We start from the raw sequence: 20,111 nt of genomic DNA, 5'->3' as shown, positions 1-20,111 counted from the left end.
AATATGGCTGAGTCTCCAAAACTGTCTCTTTTCTTTCTATCTCTGTTTACCCAAGACACAACAAATAACTTCCTAAAGCCATCACTTGTCTGTGCTGAAGAATACTGTTGTATTTATATTAACTAAAATTATTACTAATTAAGTGAATTATATTTACTGAAGCTTATAGCATAAACTATACTTGTACTGTGCAGCCAAGTCCTGCTTGAAACAATATTCCAATCTAATCAAGAAATCCTGGTAAGGCTTTCAAATTTTAAGTTGTCACCTCTGGTAAGAGTTTTGAGAATTATTTTTAAGCTTTCAGGGAAAAACAGTCTTGGATAGATAACTGCATATGAAAAACAGAAATAGATTAGATCCCCTTTAAAGTCCGCAATACTCAGAAGAGCTTTCACAGAAATTGAGTAATAATCTTAACTGTGGCACGCTGCAAGGAACTGAAATGAATGAATCACAGTTTATGGGGAGATCACATTTTGCTACTCACATCAAGAGGACAAAGCTTCAAGTCTGAAACATGCTTTATGAATGTACGTTCAGTATAATCTATTTTTAAAATACAAGTTTGATAGGTTCTGGATATGGTAAGCTAATTCAGGGAGACAACTAAAGATGCGAGCACAAGTCACAAAGGTTCCACCAAAATCTGTAGAAAGGCAGTGCACCCCAGAACAGTAAAGTGAGTCTTAGATTCTTTGGCTCCTTGTTTTACTTTGTTCTGCATTGACATAATGTCCTCTTACTTTCATGAAGATGCCACCCTCTGTGGCATCTTCATAAAAATAAAACCAAGGAACCCAGAATAAATGTTTAGCAGCACAAATCAAATCGTGAGTCTAGACAGCATTAACAAAATCCAAGCCCAAACATAATTACAGAGATTTTTCTTTTTTAAAACTTATTTTGTATTTCCGGGATCTGTTTTTATGGTTAAACTTAGAATATAACTTTATATCCCCATCACTAACATAAATCAAACATCATCAATGTCCTAGAAGATTCTAAAAGGCTCTTAGTGGGTACTTAGTATTTCAGATAAAAGCATCACAGAAACGTAGATCTGGAAGGGATTTCAAAGGATCACCGAAGCCCATCTCTACAGTCCATCCCTATGAGATGTTTCATAAACCTCTTCAAGAAGTTCTAAGGAACTTCTATAATGGAAATTCAACAACTCCCATGGGAAGCATATTTTAGTGTATCACTACCCTTATAGTTGAGAAGTTTTTCTCATCTGTCTTTGCTACAAATGCAGGTTACTTACAAGGATATTAAGAGAAACTCCCCAATTATAATGATCATGAAGTATCTCCAAGGCTATCTAGAGAAGCCACTACAATTTTCAAAGACATTTTGGTGTTTGATACACATACAATTATTGGTTTACCTCATCTTCCTCTAATCCCCTCAGTTACAAAAATGAAATCAGAATTTCTTTACTGAGATTACCTTTAAATTCTTACATTGACAGGACTCAGATGTAAAGCTGGATTATGTGGTATATCTTCATATTAGCAGTTAAAGGCAAAAAAAAAAAAATCACATTATTTTTAAGAAAAATGTTCTTACATTTTAAACTCAAGGATGGAGTTCTATATTCTTCTCTAATAGGAAGTTCTGACTTTGAATACATCATGCAATCTGTCTCATTTTCATCTTTAAGAGGACACTAATAATGGAAGTTTTGTGAAGATGCCGTATACAAAATATTTCAGATGATAACATGAGAAGTGCTGCTTATTAACAGATTTCATCACATGATGTAGAAACATGGCATGTCTCTAAGCAAATCTGAAAGGAAGCAAAGCACAAGAGCACATAAGATACCACTTCTCATAAAGACGTATTTTTGGTATTGGCTTTTATCTAAATTGACTTCTGGCTGCTAGTAGTATCTTAATTCAGCAGTGTATATCCTATGGTGAATTCAAGATAAAGTTGATTCATTTCAATATCAGATGAACTACAGAAGCCACAGATCTGATACACTCTGAAACTCTGTTAAAGCTACCCTAAAGGTAAATTGCTCTATTTCAGGGTATTCTGAATCCTCAGTATCAATTATTTAGAATGCTAACTTTAGAATAGTCCATTTGAGATACAACAAAACTGACAAGAGTGTTCTGTGGTTTGTTCCATCATGCACAGAATGATCCATGTTTTATTCTCTCATGTTTCTACTTTAAACCAATTCCCATCTGAATTCAGACTGTATTTGTATTTCTGAAGCAGAAATCTGTCTTTTCGGCACTGTCCTAGCACAAACCATATTCCCATCAAAAAGGCTTGAGGAAGCAAATGTCCTGGTTTTCTACTATGGTAACAAATTTCTTGCTTCCATGGGATTCTAGCAGTATTTTCCCCTTCATAATTTTTAAAAAATAAATAAATTTTAAAAAAAGCACAAAGAGCTCAAAAAATTAATTCTATAGTCACTATTACACATTCTACATGATATCCCCAAATTTTAAAAATCTTTCATTTCACAAATATTGTTTTCATACATACAGTATTGTTTCAGGCTTGCAGTCATGAAAACAACTATACTGCTTGGCTACTGGAAACACCCTGCCTTTAGCCTTGTTATGCACCTGAGATGTGTGAAACTGTCTCAATTACAAATATATTACAGAAGACTTAGGGCCTGATCCTGTAGCTAAGATCCTACAACAGCCATTTGTCAGTGATAAGGAGAAACAAATATTGGAGATGCAAGATTCTGCTCTATCAGGCCTTAAGTGTAAGTGCATTATACAACACAGTATATCCTGAAATCTCAAAATACTGTGTATTTATGTAATGTATAAGTAACACACACAATTTACATACAGTAATAATTTATTCTGAAATGTTCATTTTAGTCTCTGTTGAGACATCACCCCCATGTCTCATTAATAAAAGAGCAGCCATCTCATCTCAAATACCAGAATATACAAGTTACAGCATAGCAAAAAGTTTCTACCTACTTTAAGATAAAATCTAATTCAGGATTCAGGTAAAATAATTTTTTTACAGTTACGCATTTTTCCTTTTTTTTTTTTTTTTTTAATTTTTCTTTTCCAGAGCACAAAGAGAGTGTAAATAGTGACACCATAACTAGCTATGCACATTATGTGACCACAGAAATGTTAATCATTACTTCAGAAAATAAACCATCAGTTCCATTCATGCAGAAAAGCAGGCTGGGAGAGCTTGTTCAGCAGAAACCATATTACTGTGAATTTCACAGCCACATGATTAATATTGGGTTAGATGGACTCACAAATACTAAAACTGAATATACTTTTTTTGCATAAATAATACCAATTCTTCCCTGATGTACTTTAGCCAGTCTGCAATCTAAAAATGATTGACAAAGCAATGCAGCAGTATGACTGTATCAACTCTATCTGCAATGTTCCATGATTTCAATGGCAAGCAATATTTAAAGGATTATGTGATGCTAATTAAATACATGTTAAACATACTGTACAAAGACACTTGTGATAGCAGGTTTATTCCAAACTGTCAACCAGGTATTCCTCCAAAATATCACCAGTGAAGACAAAGTATACTATCAGATATGGCTTCCAGAACAAGGACTCTCTAACAAGAATCAAACCTATTTACAACAAATAAGAACAACAAAAAAAAATCAATCCCCATTGTTTTAAAGTTTCATTTGAAACAAAACTTCTAAATAGCTGCTGTATATAATACATCAGTTTTATTTTTTGTTGCACTTAAACAGAAGTTACCAGGTAAGAGCCAGAGTGACGTTTAGGACTCTGAGTTCCACTTGAGTCTGGATTTTCAGACTTGGAGTCACGTTTCTTTGTGCTGTTATTTACGGGTGTTGGTATTTGTGATGGCCGAGCAGAACTGTTGTCCACACTACTCTTCCTGCGGCTTGGATTGTAGTTGAAAGGAGTCACTCTTGCTGCAACAGTACCGATGGGAGAGCTATGTTTGCTTGAGCTACTGGAGCTGAATGGTGTACGCTCACTTACAGTACTTTCATTATTTTCTAGTGTAGGAACAGGATTATTCGGCAGAGGCTTTGTTTCAGTGCCTTTATCGGGACTATCCATCTGAAAGAAAGAGTTCAGACGGTTTTCTAAACCAATGGTACGAACTGGAACAGCTCCATTCCCTGGGGTTTGTTTTTCTTGAATCTCTTTAGAATCTTTACAACTCACACCCCCTTTCTCCAAAACACTGTCAATAACAGGAGGAGTATTTCCGGTTGGGGACCTTCCAGATCGAGGATTGTTAATTGGGCAGTCCTCTATCCTTACCCACACATCCTCAGTCTTAGAGACAGCTGGTGCCATCTGATAGATAAGACTTTTGGAATCAGAGCCACTTGTGGCACCTGAGAAAGAATGCTGAGGATCATTCATTATCTGAGGAATTTCACTTTCTTTTATTTTTCTCCAAGTACCTTTTGTTGGTGCTTGGCTTTCTTTACATTGCTTGTGTCCAGAAAGAGAACTTACATGTTGCTTTTCATCTTCACTTTTTGCCTTTTCACTGGATTCTGAAGAAGCTGACAAAATTGAGGAGGAACTTCCTGTTCTTCGCCAAGTGCTTACACGAGGAAGTGATGAGGAATGCTTACTATGCTCACGCTTCCACGTTCCTGACCTACTGATCAACAATCTAGATGGACTCTCAGAATGAGAACGAGCTATATCATGACGTTTTGCTTGTCTCCCATCATATTCTGTAGAAGGGCTCATATTAGGGGGTAATTTTCGCCAACCACTAGCCTGGGCAGTTGCATGAGTGGATGAAGACATATCAGGAAGAGATGGACTTAAAACTGGGGTCTGTAGCTGGGACCTTGTGGGAGAATCTGGCCTGGAAGGAGACAGAGATTCAAAAGAAGCTGACTCTTCTAATTTCCGCCTCAGAGTCGGGCTTGGAGCTTCTTTAATAAAAGTTGACTGACGAACAAGAACAGGTCTCTCGGATCTGTCAGATTCACTTCCACTTGACTTTGTAGATGATATTCTGGATAAGTCAGTCTTTTTGTTTGATCCTCCACTGTTGAGAGCTTGGTTTAACCCCTTTGAAGTGGACTCACTTCGTGGAATGCTACTGGTACTCTTAGGTAAGGCAGTTTGTTTTGTAAGGTTTTGCTGGCTCATCTGCCTGCCTGGTGATGTATATGACATTCTACTTGAGCTTGAAGATTTAGTGGAAGCTGTGCTAGGAGATGATGTCCTTGGCAACTGTGACAGTTTGTTGGGAGGACTTATACCATTTCTTCCTGGGGAAATAGAGTTTCGGCCTGGAGACTGCAGAGGCCTACTTAATGGCTGCTGTTGAGGTCTAGAAGGAGTAGAATCTCTAGATCCTGATCTAGAAGGTCCTTTACTTGACCCGCCCTGGGTCAACCCTGATGGCTGCCTAGTTACAGGAGCTGGCTCAGGTTTCACTGATGACTTGACTCCTCTTGGAGAACTAGTCAAACCTTGGCCTTCACCGGGACTCTTGGAGTTGGTGTTTTTGAGTGCGGGACCTTTTTTGGAAACAGGACTAGTACTTGAAGAACTATTTCGAACTCCTGGAATATGAATCATTGTCCTACCACGTGAAATTGAAGGCACACTTGTCTGTTGTGGTTGCTTCAACTGGCTTGAAACTTCTGAACTTGAGTGAGCTTTTCCTGTAATTACACTTTTATACACTTTCTTCCCTCCTTTGATTCCCCTACTTTCGGATTCTGCTTTTTTAGACTCCAGCGTACTCTTTTCTCCTGGCTTAAGAATTCTCGGACCTTTGTTACTAGTGAAAGGTTTTTCTTCTTGGTCTGGGGTAAGATGAAATGGTGACCCTAGAGAAATACCAGATTTTAATGAAAGGATAGAATCAGAGTCTGATGAAGCTTGTCTAGACAGCGATGCAGCAGCCGCAGCTTGATGCAAGCTACTAACGATAGAATTTGCACCTTCTTGTATAGCTTTCCAATCAAAGTTCTCTGAATCAGGTGAGAAACCATGTTCTGAATCCAGCCTCTGTATCTCTCTCAAATCCAGTGTTAAATCTTCTGCCAGTACATTACCTGTATTTCTGGAATTATTTTTTTCACTTTCAATCTTAATTCTTGAAGGTTTTTTCTTTTTAGGCATAGCAGAACTTATGCATTCCTGCAAAAGGTCATCTTCTGAGTCAATACTAAGAGAACTCAGAGAGCTGTTCCTAGAGAAACATACAGGAGTATCTTCCACATGAAATGATTTAGGTGCGTAACCAGAAGTCAGTGGTCTATTTGATTCCATCTGTGAATTAGGAGTCTCAGTAGATTTTACAGGTTGCCCTTCTTTGTTGTTATTGTTTTCTTGATCAATATCACTGAGGGAACTAAGAGATGAATTGCGAGAAAAACAAACAGGCGTGTTTTCAATAGCAAAATCCTGCATTTTCTCATCTGTAGCTGCTCCTCTGTCTGGAATCTCTTTAGCTGACTGAGAGAAAGTTTTGGCCTGGCTTCTGCCTGTTGCATTTTTTTGACAAACATGTGTTCTGTTACTTGGCTGCTGATTTGAAGACTGTTCTGGATTAGTGCAGTCTTTAGTTTCTGTTTCCTTTGTTTCTTTTCCTTTTCTTAATTCTGCCTTCTCCCTTGAAAGGTCAACATCATCATCATCAAAATCTAAAGAACTTAGAGAATCATTCCGTGAAAAACAGTAAGGAGTTCCCTCAATAGGTGTGTAATGATGAGGGGAATCAAATGAAAAGCTTCCTCTTACACGCTCTTCATTATTTGGCAATTTGTCATTAAAATCTCTTGCATTATTTTTAAGATTCTGTTTCTTTGTGTCTCTGTTCTCTGGATAGCTTCTTTCATTATTAATACTGTTTTTAGGCTCTGTGGTTTTTCTTATACGTGCTCTGTATTCATCATTTTGGGGTACAGGCTTTACTGGTGATGTTGGCTTCTTTTTCTCACCTTCTGGTTGGCTTTTATTACTTAGAGATGAAGACGCCTGTTGAATTTGATCCATTATCTTCTTCACTCTGAAAGGTTTGTGACTTTTTCCTTTTGGCATAGCTGAGTTAATGCACTCAGCCAGAATATCACCCTCTTCTGTTTTGTCATCATCCAGGCCTGGGGAAGTCACGACTGAAATTTTTGCTGTCTGACAATCATCAGTACTTCTACCTTCTGTAGGAATGGTGTCTCGCTTTTCAAATTCCCCAGGCTCCACTCCTGTACCCACATTGTCTGCATTGGCCAACTCACTCGGGGGTGATTCTATTGTGAGATCACTCAGAGATGTAGCTGTTGAAAAGTTTATTGGTGTGCCCTCAACACAATATACCCGTGGCATATCATCTCCTGGTGTGAAACTCACATGCTTTTGGGACTGCAGTCTGCTTTGTGAAGGCAAAAGTTTGTAAACTGGCAACTGGCTGGGCTTTCTGGCTACAGGAGGAGGTATTTTTGGAGCAGACGCTTGAGAAGGCTTTTTGGCTTTACGTGAAGACTTTGTTGGCATTGCAGAAATAATACATGCTTCCAGTATTTCAATATCATCATCAGAATCATCCAGAATGTCTTTTTCTGTCTCTACAGGCTTCTCTGATTTCTCCTCTTGACTATCCTTTGTATCGTCTGACTGTTCAAGTTCTGCTTCATTTCCATGCTCATTTTCATGAACTGGAGGCATTATTCTTAGCTCTGCATCTTTCTGTATAAACGGCTCATCAAGACTCAGAGCACTCAGACTAGAAGAGCAAGAAAAGCCGTCTGGTGTGCTTTCTGTAGCAAAATGTAATAGTGTATCAGCATCTGGCAGTACCTGAACTCTTTGAACAGCTGCATTTACAGCTGCCTGTCTAGGACCAGGGTCTCTCTTTTCTGCACTAGGTATTTTGCCTTTAGCTACATCTCTTTTCCCTTGAACTCCTTGAGCAGGGGGTGGTGTTTTACTTCTGCTTGGAGGCATTGTTTGTCCAGGGCTGTCTGGAAGATCGCTGGGACTTATAATACCACTTACTATTCCACTGCAAGGCTCACTTTGAACCGAACTAGCAATTGAACGGCTTTCAAAGCTATCAAGGGAACTTACAGAAGTGCATCTGCTGAACATGAGTGGTGTTTCCTGCACATAATGTTCTGGTGGGCTTTTAGGAGTCTGGGCACCACTCTTTGAGGGAGATTTGGCACCTGAAGAAAATTCAACAACTTTATGTCTAGTGGAGTCAGAAGGAGACAAACTGGAATTCTGAAGTCTACCAGATTTTGTTCTGATGTTTTGTGATGTTGATGTGCTTTCATTTACTGCACCGTCTGTAGATAAAGCCCCACTGTTTTCCTTCAGTTCTGATATTTGTAACGTGTTACTAGCTTCTGTCACATGTGTGGATTGATTACGTCCTATTTCATCTTCAGCTGATGACAAAGACGACAAAGAGCTACACCTTGAAAAACATATTGGGGTATCTTCCACACAGTAGGTTTGTATAGTTTCCTGATTAATAGAGGGAGTTTTACAGGAGCCAGTCTTTTGTGCATGACCACCTCTGCTCTGTGCAGAATTTGGGTGAAGCTGGTTCTGTCTCTTTGAGCCAGCTGAGGGGGCTGATGTGCTCCCACTGCTTGAGGAAATATGGTCAGTTTTACTGTGCTGCACTGAAGAAGTCTTTGGAAAAGTAAAAGATGGCTTCTGGGAAGAAGGAACTTCTGTTGAGTATTTTAAACTATAATCAATAGGCTGATCGACATGATGTTCCTCTTCATTGTACTGTATGCTGTAATCAGTTGGTCTGTCTTCCTCTTCATGTTGCTCTTCCTCAGAATAACGTTCACTGTAATTGGTTGGTTTATCATCATCATAATCATCCACCTGACACAAAGACTGGTTTACTTTCTGACTTATTCCTAGAGTTGAGCCTACTCTGTTCTGATCTGAACCACTGGATCCTCTTGACCTAAAGGAAGAAACACACTCCTGCTGTCCAAAAGGTGACTGATATTTCATGTGTTTATCATCTCCACTTTCAGTGTACACAGGGTAGGCTGCATTTTGGCTCCTTGACTGCCTTTGTTCATTTTGCTTCATTTCATCGTCTACTATATGTTTAGGCCTTGTCCATCTTTCATTCTGAGAGGGACTCTGCCTTCCAGAATTCAACTGTTCATCTGAGTATTTAAGACTGTAATTAATAGGAGTGTCTAGCTCTCCATCATTGTCATCCATATGATTTGCACTATGAATCTTATGTGCCAGGTCAGCTGGATATTTACCATAACTACAAAATTTACTTTCATCATCTTCAGAGTAAGATTCAACAGAAGGTTTCATTTGGCCTCTTTTACCATAGCCATCACTACTGCTGACACTATTTAAACTATCATTTGAAGCTCTCTTGTATTCCATTTTTGTATAAGGCACAGGACATGTCCTGTTTGAATTCTCAGATTTAGGGAAGTATGTATTTGAGTGAGTATGGGCAGTGGTTGATCTCCTCTGGGCATTTCTATCTTCTGTCAAACAGTGCATTTCAGAAGTGGAAACAGAACTTTTGTCTTCTTGTGGAATATGCACACTTGTTACGTCTTCCATAACTTTGGTGATCTGAGCTGTAGCAATAGAAATCTGCATTCCCATTCTCTTAGAGGAATTCGCAGCATTCTCTGGAGCTGGATGATAGGTATTTAAGCCTACTGCTCGTTCCCTGTCAAGACTTCTGTCTTTCTCAGAACGAGAATTTTCTGTGTTTCCTCTACTGGAAGAGGAGGAGCCGGGCAATACTGCAGTATTTAAATATGCTGAAAGTACAGACACATTACCAGCATTAAAACTCTCTGATCTGTATATACCATCATCATTCCGACTTGAGTCCAAGACATACTCACTGTATATATTTTGCTTATGTCTCTGCTTATTACGGTGAGATGCTTTTGGGCTTAAATTATCTATGTTGTCAAAAGTCTCTGATAAATGCTGAGCATCTAATTCTGCTTCCAGTGCCTTTTGTTTTCTGACATGAAGAGATGGTAAGCTTGATCCTGGAGACATAATGTTGGCATCCTTATATTTTGCTGGCCTGTTTGCCATGAGATTTCTTAATGCTGCAGCACTACCCATGGCTATCATTTTGTGCTTGGAGTGAATGAGATTCTTCAGCATGCTTACAGCTCCCATGTCCCACAGTGCCTCCTGATCTTTTGCATTCCTTGCAGAAAGATTCCACAAGGTTCCACATGCATTACTGACTATTGTTAAACTATGTGACTTCAAATGTTGTAACAATGTTTGTAAGCAGCTGTTCTCCCGCAGGATTTGCCTGTTGTTGAGTAATTGGAAACAAACATCAGTAAGTGGCATTTCAGAAGGGTAAGAGAGAAAGCAAAACAACAATCTATTACACTAGAGGCAAGTTTTCCTCTTAGAAAGTATAATCATGAATTCTCCAGTGCAAACTTATCTCATATTTCCTCTAGCTTTCATCTGAATGCTAATCAAATCCTATTATAAATATGAATAGTTAGCTTTTAGTACAGTTCCTCATCAACAAGCAGCAGGTATTAATATGTCTGCATATTCTTGTTATGCAGATGAAATAAATACTTGCCTTATCAAATGCATTTAGAATTATCTGTACCTGATTACTATACTTAATACATGCATTCATAATAAGACTCAAGTCTTAGAAACTGTCTACTAAATATGCATGTGGAACTGCTAAGATTTTCAGAGAAAAAAAAAAGCATACCCACCTGTGGTCCTCATTAGTAGCAATTAAGCTAGAAACATTTCTTAATATTCCTCCTCCGCTTTCTATGATAGCTAAAGTGTTTGTTTGGCTCCGGTATGTCAGTGTGCTAACTAGAAATGCAAGAGCACCATCAACAGCACATATATCAGCTTTGTTCCCAGTACAGTGTGCTGATAAATTCCATAAGGCACTCAGAACACTTTTTAGGGTGGATTCCTAGGAAAGTAACAAAATGGTAGAATTAGAGAAGTTTTCAGCTATTGATCACAGGCTCTCATAAGTACGTAAGTTAGCTTCAAGGTGTTACGTGTGTTCCAATTTCTGTGTTGTGGGCTGATAATCTATGTGTGCAGGCAGCAGTGCACACATATTGGTATTTCTTGCTCCAGAGTTTTCAGAAATCTGTGACACAATACTTGTTAGCAGCCATAATGGTAAAAATGGCTTGAAGACTAGCTGGCAGGAGACTCTCGAATTGAATATAATCCTGTCTGGATACCAAAGATACATCTAGAAGATTACAGAAGTGATAGTTACCTATTCAGTAACTCAAAAGAGGTTTTATTAAATTGCAAAATTATAAAAAACTCTGTCTGAACAGCAGAGCTCATGCAACTGAAGAGCAAAAGCTGTCAACCCTCATTAAAGAACTCCTAGTAGTTTTGAGATGTCATTGCTACATGGTGCTTTGCTGCTACGTTAAGTCAAAGCAACTCTCTTTTTTCGAAGCAAGCTACCTAAACCACCCCATATATGTGACAAACTGCTTTTATAAAAACAGAACATATTTGCGGTTTCTGTAAAACAAATGCCATCTCTCAAAAATTTATCTCAATCATTTATACAGGGTACCTTCTTAACTTCTAAAGCACATTCCATCAATGCTTTCACACTTCCAACTTCTCTTAGAGTCTTCTTGCTGTTTACATCTGCTCGCCACGACAAGTTCCTTAACACACTTGCAATGACCTGCAAAACGTGAAAGAAAAATAATGTATGTCAGTATAGCTACTTTTTAACAGGTTATCAGACTTCCCTCATGGATTTCTCGAACATTACAGATTAATGAACATTACCCATGTTCAGCTACTGAACTAAAATTTGCTGAAATCTGCTTTTCGTTGTGTTGTCTGCTAGACTGTCCTAACATTTCAGTATCAAGTTAAATCACAGGCACTGGCTTTTGTGTGTGGGTACCTAAAAGAAAAATTTTGAATCAGGCTCCCTGCTTTCCACACTGGTTGAAAAACTGGTCCAAAACCTCAGATTTCTGATCTACTCTGATAATTTAGTATCACCTTTTTCTCAGCTTTTCTGCTTGTAAAATAGAACAATAACACTTGCCTGTCTCTCAGATGGTATGATTACTTTGACTGATGTTTATAAAACTTTTTAAAGTCCTTTAAAAATACACTGTGTCTTATACAATCAGAACAGTTACCTATAGAAGATGAACAACAATTCAGACAATATCCTTGTCCCTGGCAGCAGCTAGACTTGAGACAGACTGTCACTGTAGTGGACAGTCATTACATATTAAACTCCATCTATTTATGGGCTACAGTAAGCATTTAAATGCATCATGAAATATACCTGGTATAAAACTTTAACCTGGGGATATTCTCCTTGTCAGAAAATTGTGCAAGCTTGTTAGGTTATGTGATGAATGCTCCCCTGCTCACCCCAAGGGAGCACAGGGAGCCAGAGACAGATGGAGGCACTCAGTACAACCCTGCCCCAGCCACCCCCAGGCGCACCGCAGGAACCATCAGCCCATCAGAAGCACATCTCAACGTTCCCAGAGGAGCAGGGGGGGCCAAAGGCAGGTGGCATACAAACCAAGGACTCAGAGGAGGTGGCTCCCTGACCAGGATCTTTCCAGGGCTCTCCCTGCAAACCTGCAGCCCACTGGCCTAAGCAAAACACCCACCATGAGAAGTTAATGGGAGCAGATCCCTGCACCTTTTGGACTGAGGAAGGTCACTCCAGAAATCCTGGCCTAGGGGTGTGGGACACTTCAGGGGATCCAAGAGAAGAGCATTCTGGAACTGCAGAAGACTCGCTATGGGATGGAAGGACCTAACAGTTCCAAAGGCACCAGAAGGGACGGATCTAGGTGAGGTTCAAGCATGGAAAAACATAGAGATAAGGGGAGAGAGCTGCATCTGAACAGTTGGCTGTCTGCCAAGCACAGTACGACCACATTATTATTAATTATTAAATCATTTATAACTTGAGTGAGGGTCTTCCTGCTGTGTGTGTGCATGTGTATGGAGGCATACATGCCAGTGGCTGGAGACACACCACGGGTCACAGGGACCACGTGTCCATGACTCTTTTCAAGAACACTAGATGTATTTAATACCAGCCTTAATACCAAATTGGAGTTTACCCAGTAACCCCTATTGTAATTCTAATTGTTTCCTCCATCATAACTAGCTAGCTCCTCCTCTAGTGAATAAAGTTTTAGCTTTAAGAGAGAAAGTAATTTTTATTTAAAATTGTTCTTTCATCTGGTGGTTCACTCAAGCTGCATGGAAACCAGGGTTTCTCTTTCCAAAAGCTGTTCCAGTTTGTTTACAGTACATATTAATTACAGTGGGCTACAATTTAACATTTAACAATTTTAAACAAGTTCCATACCAACGAAGAGACACAATACTGTATGAACCCTCTAGGTGGTCCCAGTGCATTAGCACCGATAAACTAAATTAGACAATCTAAGACTCCTCAAAATTATCTTTAAAACTGGGACTTTCACTAACAGACCAGGGTCATAAAAGTGAGTGTTACCGCCCACGTGCTATATGTGCTTTGGTAAAAAAAAAAAAAACAACGGCAAAAAAATAGTATGACCCACAGACAAGTATTTTTACAAGAAAGTTGAACTTCATAGATTTGTGGAATGAGTACAAGTACAATCTTTTCATCAAAGGCACACGAGACAACATAAGAACAATAATTACAAATAAATACCCCCAAACAAGACAAATGATGCATATTTCAAAGAGAGAGCCTAATTTAAGAAAACCGAAAAGGCTAGCTGTGGACAGCACACTAGAAAATTCATTAAAATGACAGAATTCAAGTATGAAAATAACTGGTGTTAAGGCCAAATGAATAGAAGGAAGGTAAATATTAGGAAAAGAGAGCAGAAATACAGTATTTTAACACAATACAATGAAATTCATGGGAAGGACAGTGATGGAAATGTCCAAGCTAAAAAAATATTTCAATTTAAAGGATGTTACCTGCTGTAAGTCTTCGCTTTCAGATTTCAGTTGGGCTACAAGAGCCCTCATGCAGCCCTTCATGGAACATAATGTAGCCTGTTAAAAGAAAAAATAAATATTATTAAATGACAGGTTAGGTGGCTTGCTTCTGCACAATGTTTTGATATTTCAAGCTAATCATATCTGAAGTGCAAGACAAGCTTAGTAAAGTATGCTGCCAACAATAAATATTTGGTTTACAACTGCTAAAAAGTTAAGTGTAACACTTAGTTTTGTATTCTGGATGTTATTTAAGTGGTAAAATTGTGCTAAATTTCATATCTTTTACAACATGTGTAGGACTTAATCTGGAACTTTACTACCTTAGAGGCCTTCTTTAAAAATAAAAATAGCTATTGAAAAACTGTATAGCTTACACTGAAAATTGTGACAAAGCACAATTAAAAATTACTCAAAACCACAATGTGTGTTAGTATTGCACTACTCTTCAGCTGGACAGCACGTACATTTACATCTCTGAGGAGTTGCGTTTATGCTAGAAACCAAAGAACTGCTGCCCTGTAGTGGTTACTGAATGCATGTTGTAAAAAGCCATTATTTTGTGAAACAATTTATTTGCACCAAGGATTTATGCTTTACTCGTCTAAAACGTGGACCAAAAAATCAAGAAGACTCTTATTTCCACCGGCTCCTGAAATGTCTTCCTGTAGAGCAGAAAGCTAAAAGTCTTCTAGTACAAAGTTATTTCAAGATCCATAGCTTGGCAAACTCTGGGGCAAGAAATCATGAAACTTTTTACCTTTTGAAGGCATGGTCCTTGAGAGATATTAGGTAAACTATTTGCCCTTATAATAATTTGAAGTAGTCCCCATTATGAACTTGATATGCTCTAAATGTTCAAAAGCAAGCTCCAGCCTGAAGAGGTTTGCAAAATTTCACGAGAAAGTAATAGTATTGTTAAATGACAACTTTACAGAATTTGACTCAATAAGCAGTTTTAGTTCAACATCCTCAGAAAAATCAGTTACTATGTGTAATCACCGGTCTGTAATCAGTATGCGATATACTAATCCAATGCTCACAAAAAAATTAATCCAGTAGATAGAATCCTTATTTTTAGTGACAAATTAAAAGTGGTTTCATTTAATTTGAGAGTTCATACTATACTTGCATGGTGTAACATTCAGTTTGCGGTGCTCTCTGTCAGGAACAGGATGGAATGACACAGGTTATCTTGAACTTCTGTCTTGAGCTCAAACTCAACATACTATCATGAAGATTTCCATCACCTGTCTTGAGAACTATAATTCAAACATAGCTATTAACTGAAATTACTGTGTGTTTAAAATTCTACTCTTACCTTGTTTGCCACATCTCCGAAAGTCAAGTTTGTCAGAGCCATTCCAGCATATCTCCTTAAGGTAACACTATAGTGATCACTTGTAAGTCCATACATTTCACAGTCCACTTGCAGAAGTTCAGCAATGGCCTGCAAACCTCCTTTAAAAGCAAACAAGTAAGAAAATAAATAAGATCTGTACTTTAATATCACAAGTACAGTATATGCATACCAAGGAGCAAACTGCATTTGTACTCACAGAACAAATCTCAAAAATCTGAAAACCAGAAGACTCAGAAAGGTAAATAAATTCTTAAATACTGACTCCAGATCTTGAATCTTGTGCTTAGCAGCAGGTGAAAGGTATAACAGCATGATATTGAGATTCCAGGGGAAAATGGGAACAGGTGGAATTATTAGGAGTTAAGAAGCACACTCATCTTTTAATTCCAACTAGTCAAAATCATTTTTGACAGATGAAATTGCACCCATTACATGAAGACTATTAAGTAAATTACTGATCATTATCACTGAATGTTATTTTCTGAGAAAAATACACAGAATATTTTCATTGATAATGAAAAGTAGAAAATGAAGGAAAATTGCATGCAAAGAATTTACTAAGCATGGACTAAAAAACTCAGGACAAAAAAAAAAAAACTCACACCAAAACACCACCACCATCACACACACCCCCCCCCACCCCCCCAAAACAGTCTCCATTTTAAGTCCAATACCTCTAAAATTGCAAATATTTCCATAATACTACTACTCTTCCAAAATTCATCCACTGGGAAATGGTCTGGTTAATTAAACAACACTCATCACTTTGAAGGCAACAACTGATTCAAATAAACTGATGACCTACTTAAACTAGTCATAAAAAATATCCACTAATATACACAAGGAGTGCCACGGTTTCCAGCAATCTCCTCAAAGGAAGTCAGAGGAATACATTTGGTCTTACCAAGCTCATTCATTGCATGCCTGTGTTCTTCATCAAATGAAAGTTTCATCAAAACACACACTGCAGGACAGATCTGATGATCGACTGGAGCAGGCACTGATCCAGAAACAGGCAAATAATTAGCATTCCTAGGTGATTTTGTCTAGATCACAAGTTTTCCAAAGTGAATCTAATGTTAAAATAAATCAGCTGCAGTTTTGTTCAGGGTTTGTATCTTCCCAGTAATCCATGAACAGACAATTAGTTAAGAATGTTACTAACAAATGTGAACCAGAAATACATTTGATGCTTAGGGAGAATCCTGAGTGTATGTATTAAGTAAGAAGCATGACTCCCAGTATAAAAAAAAAATTATCCTACTTCTAAAAATTAATGATCTTAGTGAAACAAGTCAGTAAATTCAAAAATTCTGGTGGCATTAAATAATATGTCACCTGATGTGAAGCTGCTTCCTGTGTCCTCAGGAATGGTTAATTAACTCCCATTTCATAACCAAGAAGCTTTTACATTTCTATTTTTTGTGAGCTACATTCTGACTAATGCACAACTGGTAATGGTATACCTTGGTCAGAGCCACATTCCTGTCAAATGATTCCCCTCGTAAGCTCCCCCTGACTTCAGCAGTACATTTTGTCATAGATGATCCCTAACAGCCTGTATTTACAAACTGCCCTCAATTCAGAAAAGCAGCTAAGCAATCCAGAAGGTTAAAACTTTTTTCTGAGTGTTCCCTGAAAAAACTCGTATTCACTTACATTGTCACTTCTTTTGTATTTTAATACTAAAATATTTCTTATATGTAACATTGTAAGTAACACTCTGTATTACACTGAATAGATTGAGATGATTTAATTTGTACTCTTTGTCCCTCTCCTAAAAGAAACGTGCTATCTACTGAATACATTTTCATGAAAAGCAATTTGGGATTATTTACGTTGATTCAAGTGTAGAAGAGAATAAGTACATATTCGATATTAACTTACAGATTACATGTATAAACTGCTTGAATTATTATTTGGAAAGCATACCAAGCTTTATGATTTAAGTAAAAAGTTTATAACTAGGGTTGCATATCAGTAGTTGATTCTATTTCCTACCACTACCTCTGCTTAAAAATATATCTATACACGCACATATATAAGAAAACTCACATACATTCAATAAGAATTCTGATTAAAGTTGTACTTTCTGTAAATCCACTGTTTGCAATATATCCTTGAAACATTTTTATACGGCTTCCAGAACCTACTTGGGTTTTTGTCTTGGTCCATTCCTTGTTCATGTGCTTCCTGCCATTCCCAACATGTTTCACAGTAAGCACGGATCTGCTCCAAAAGATGAAGCACGCGAATTTCCCGTCTGCCTCGCTTATCATCAGGCTGGGAGTGAATGATGTTATGCAGTGCTGCGCTGGCTCTGGCACGGGCCTCCTTACTACCACGAGAGTTTCCTAACAAGACAGAGTCTTTATCGTTGCCATGTAAAAGCTGGATGAGGAGAGGAAGACATCCAGACTGACGCATGGCTATGCAGCTGTCCTGCGAGCTAGACATTGCTAGCAATGTTCTTGACATGTCATCTTTATCATGAGTACCAAGCATTGATAACAAAGAATACACCATTTCCACCTGCAGGTCAAATGATTTTAAAAATAGTTACATTTAAAAAAATACACATTAAATGAAAATGAAAATTGAACGGTACACAAGAGCAAAAAAAACCCCTTCTTTAATGGTGCAAATATTTGTGCTATTTAGAAATATTAAAGTACTACTACTACTTTGTTATTCATTTCACTTAGTGGTTAAATGGCTAGAAGAAGTAGGTCATAGCTGTATGTAAATGTATTATTTTACAAAAGCAATGGCAAAGACTTTTAAATTTCACTGTTCAGAAAGATTAAATAAATAAACACACTAATGAAATTGTTCCAGTTTGAGAAATCTAAAATACATTTTACATTAATTTTGTATCAAAAAAATGCTCTATAACAATCACACTTTCATGTAAAGATGCTTAAGTGGAAAACTCTGTCATGTGGTATTAAATATAATTAGTCTAGACAAAGGGTAAGAATGATTACATAAATTTTTAGTTTATATTGTGTTTAAAAAATCTGACAGCCATGTAAAGTTTTCCTTTAAAACTATTTCAGATTAAGTAAACATTTGTTATGACGATCGACTTGCATATGGAACAGATTATTTACAGCAAATGCAAAGCTGAATTGTTAAATTCACATTTTTTCAAGTTTACAGGGATAAAACCAGTAGAGCAAATGCTCATTTAATATATGTAAAATACTGAGCATTTGTCAAATTAAATCAAGCCATGAAAACCCAGCATTACACATTTAACTTGGAGTAATGAAACTGCTCATTAAAATCCAGCAAATTTTGAGGGATTCCCTTGGCTGTCATTTACTATAGTGATCAACACACTATTTTGTTTGTCTTTTCCACTCTATTTTCTTCAATAATAGCTTTAGATCAAGAAATGCATTTGGTTCTTCCAGTGAACTTCTAGTAGATTAACAGGATGTAGAGGATGATTTTAGTCCAAACTCCTAAAGCCAGGATAAACAGGAACATTCAAAATCAAAGCACAACATAAAGAAACTATCAAAGGGAATTGTAAAGTAGCAGCGTGTGTGCTCCTCTGTAATATACCAATTAAGGAAGACATGAGACTTTGGACTCATTCTTCTTTGGACGAAGTTTTCTACGAGTAACTAGATACTTGCATTGGTTACCAGACCTATGAATGATTTTACTTGGTTTCTTCACAGGCAATTCAAATGTGCCTGAAGATGACCACAAATACAGAGTTAGAAAAAAACTGGATAGAAGTGGGTAGACTAAGCAGCAAGTCTTGAATCCTAGAATCTGGGAAGCTATATGATTACATGCAAAATGCACTGAAACAGTCTTGGAGCTAATATTATGACAGCCTAGCATCCCAGTTTGGAGATCCTGCCTTCCTGGTCTGGGGAAAATCAAATACAGTATTAAAACCAACCACCTGAATTCTTAAAGGAGAGCGAACTTAAACTGCTTCATGCATGTCTCTTAATAGTTATTTTAAGTGGCAGCTTTAATCCAGTGTTGTTTGGATTTGGAAGGCAAAGTTTTTCTCAAAGAACAGAACTGAAGAAACCAACAAAATCCAGCCTCCAAGTTGCAGAAAAAACCCAGGAAAAACTAAAAAAGGGCTTGTCTGTCTCCTTATACACACAGACACATTTCTTTATGCATCTGTAAATGCATTCCTCTACTTAGAATCTCTACCAGTTTCCCTTCTTCTCAGGCATTAAAATTAAGCTTTTCCTACCCGACAACACACTTAGCTCCACCAATTTCTTTGCCTGTATCCTTCCATGCTCAGACCCTTTGCCTGCCTTCAGGGCTCTCCCACTGTCTGCAGCTTTTGGGAATTCTACAATTTCCAATGAAAACTCACAGACAGACCTGCTGATGTCACCGCCTACTGGCACATGCATAGAGTGCAGGACTGAAATGACATTATTAACACACTGGTTTAAGGCTTGAAGTAATTAATACTATGTCAAGCTAATAGGCCCAGAAGACTGCGCTCAACACACCACTGATAGTACATAGACTGCTGCTGATTCCAAAGGCTGTATAAACTCCAGTGGCTCATGAACTTAATGCTGTGTTACAGATTTGCCCCTTTTTTCCCCCTCTTTTCATACTGCACAAAAACTTTGAGCACAGTCTTGTAAACGCATATTTATCACCATGAAAGACTTCTTTTTTTTTTTTTGAGTTTAATTTCTTAGTAATTGCATTTCTGTTTTGTGGATTTGGCTTCTGGAAAAGTATTTAAAAACTGCTCT

General features: G+C 37.8%; 1 protein-coding gene across 9 annotated transcripts in view; it reads right to left on the bottom strand.

Annotated features, from left to right (window-relative positions):
* Window positions 1-2,823: 2,823 nt before the first annotated feature.
* APC (APC regulator of WNT signaling pathway) overlaps window positions 2,824-20,111 on the bottom strand; it is an 84,337-nt gene continuing 67,049 nt past the window's right edge. For 8 of the 9 annotated variants that reach the window (XM_061443062.1, XM_061443065.1, XM_061443064.1 and 5 more), the window contains exons 10-16: window positions 17,505-17,883; window positions 16,256-16,351; window positions 15,310-15,449; window positions 13,968-14,045; window positions 11,569-11,685; window positions 10,718-10,932; window positions 2,824-10,284 (exon numbers count right to left, since the gene is read on the bottom strand). In XM_061443062.1, the coding sequence (XP_061299046.1) occupies window positions 3,726-10,284; window positions 10,718-10,932; window positions 11,569-11,685; window positions 13,968-14,045; window positions 15,310-15,449; window positions 16,256-16,351; window positions 17,505-17,883 (7,584 nt within the window). In that variant the 3' untranslated portion in view covers window positions 2,824-3,725. The remainder of the gene's footprint in view (window positions 10,285-10,717; window positions 10,933-11,568; window positions 11,686-13,967; window positions 14,046-15,309; window positions 15,450-16,255; window positions 16,352-17,504; window positions 17,884-20,111) is intronic. The other variant, XM_061443069.1, reaches the window with a different exon arrangement.

Source organism: Pezoporus flaviventris, unplaced genomic scaffold (assembly GCF_033815535.1).
Source record: "Pezoporus flaviventris isolate CSIRO_AGI_PZ_B2104156 unplaced genomic scaffold, CSIRO_AGI_Pfla_v1 ptg000285l, whole genome shotgun sequence".
Lineage (NCBI taxonomy): Eukaryota > Metazoa > Chordata > Aves > Psittaciformes > Psittacidae > Pezoporus > Pezoporus flaviventris.
Note: the sequence above shows the minus strand (reverse complement) of the source record. Positions and strands in the feature narration are given on the sequence as shown.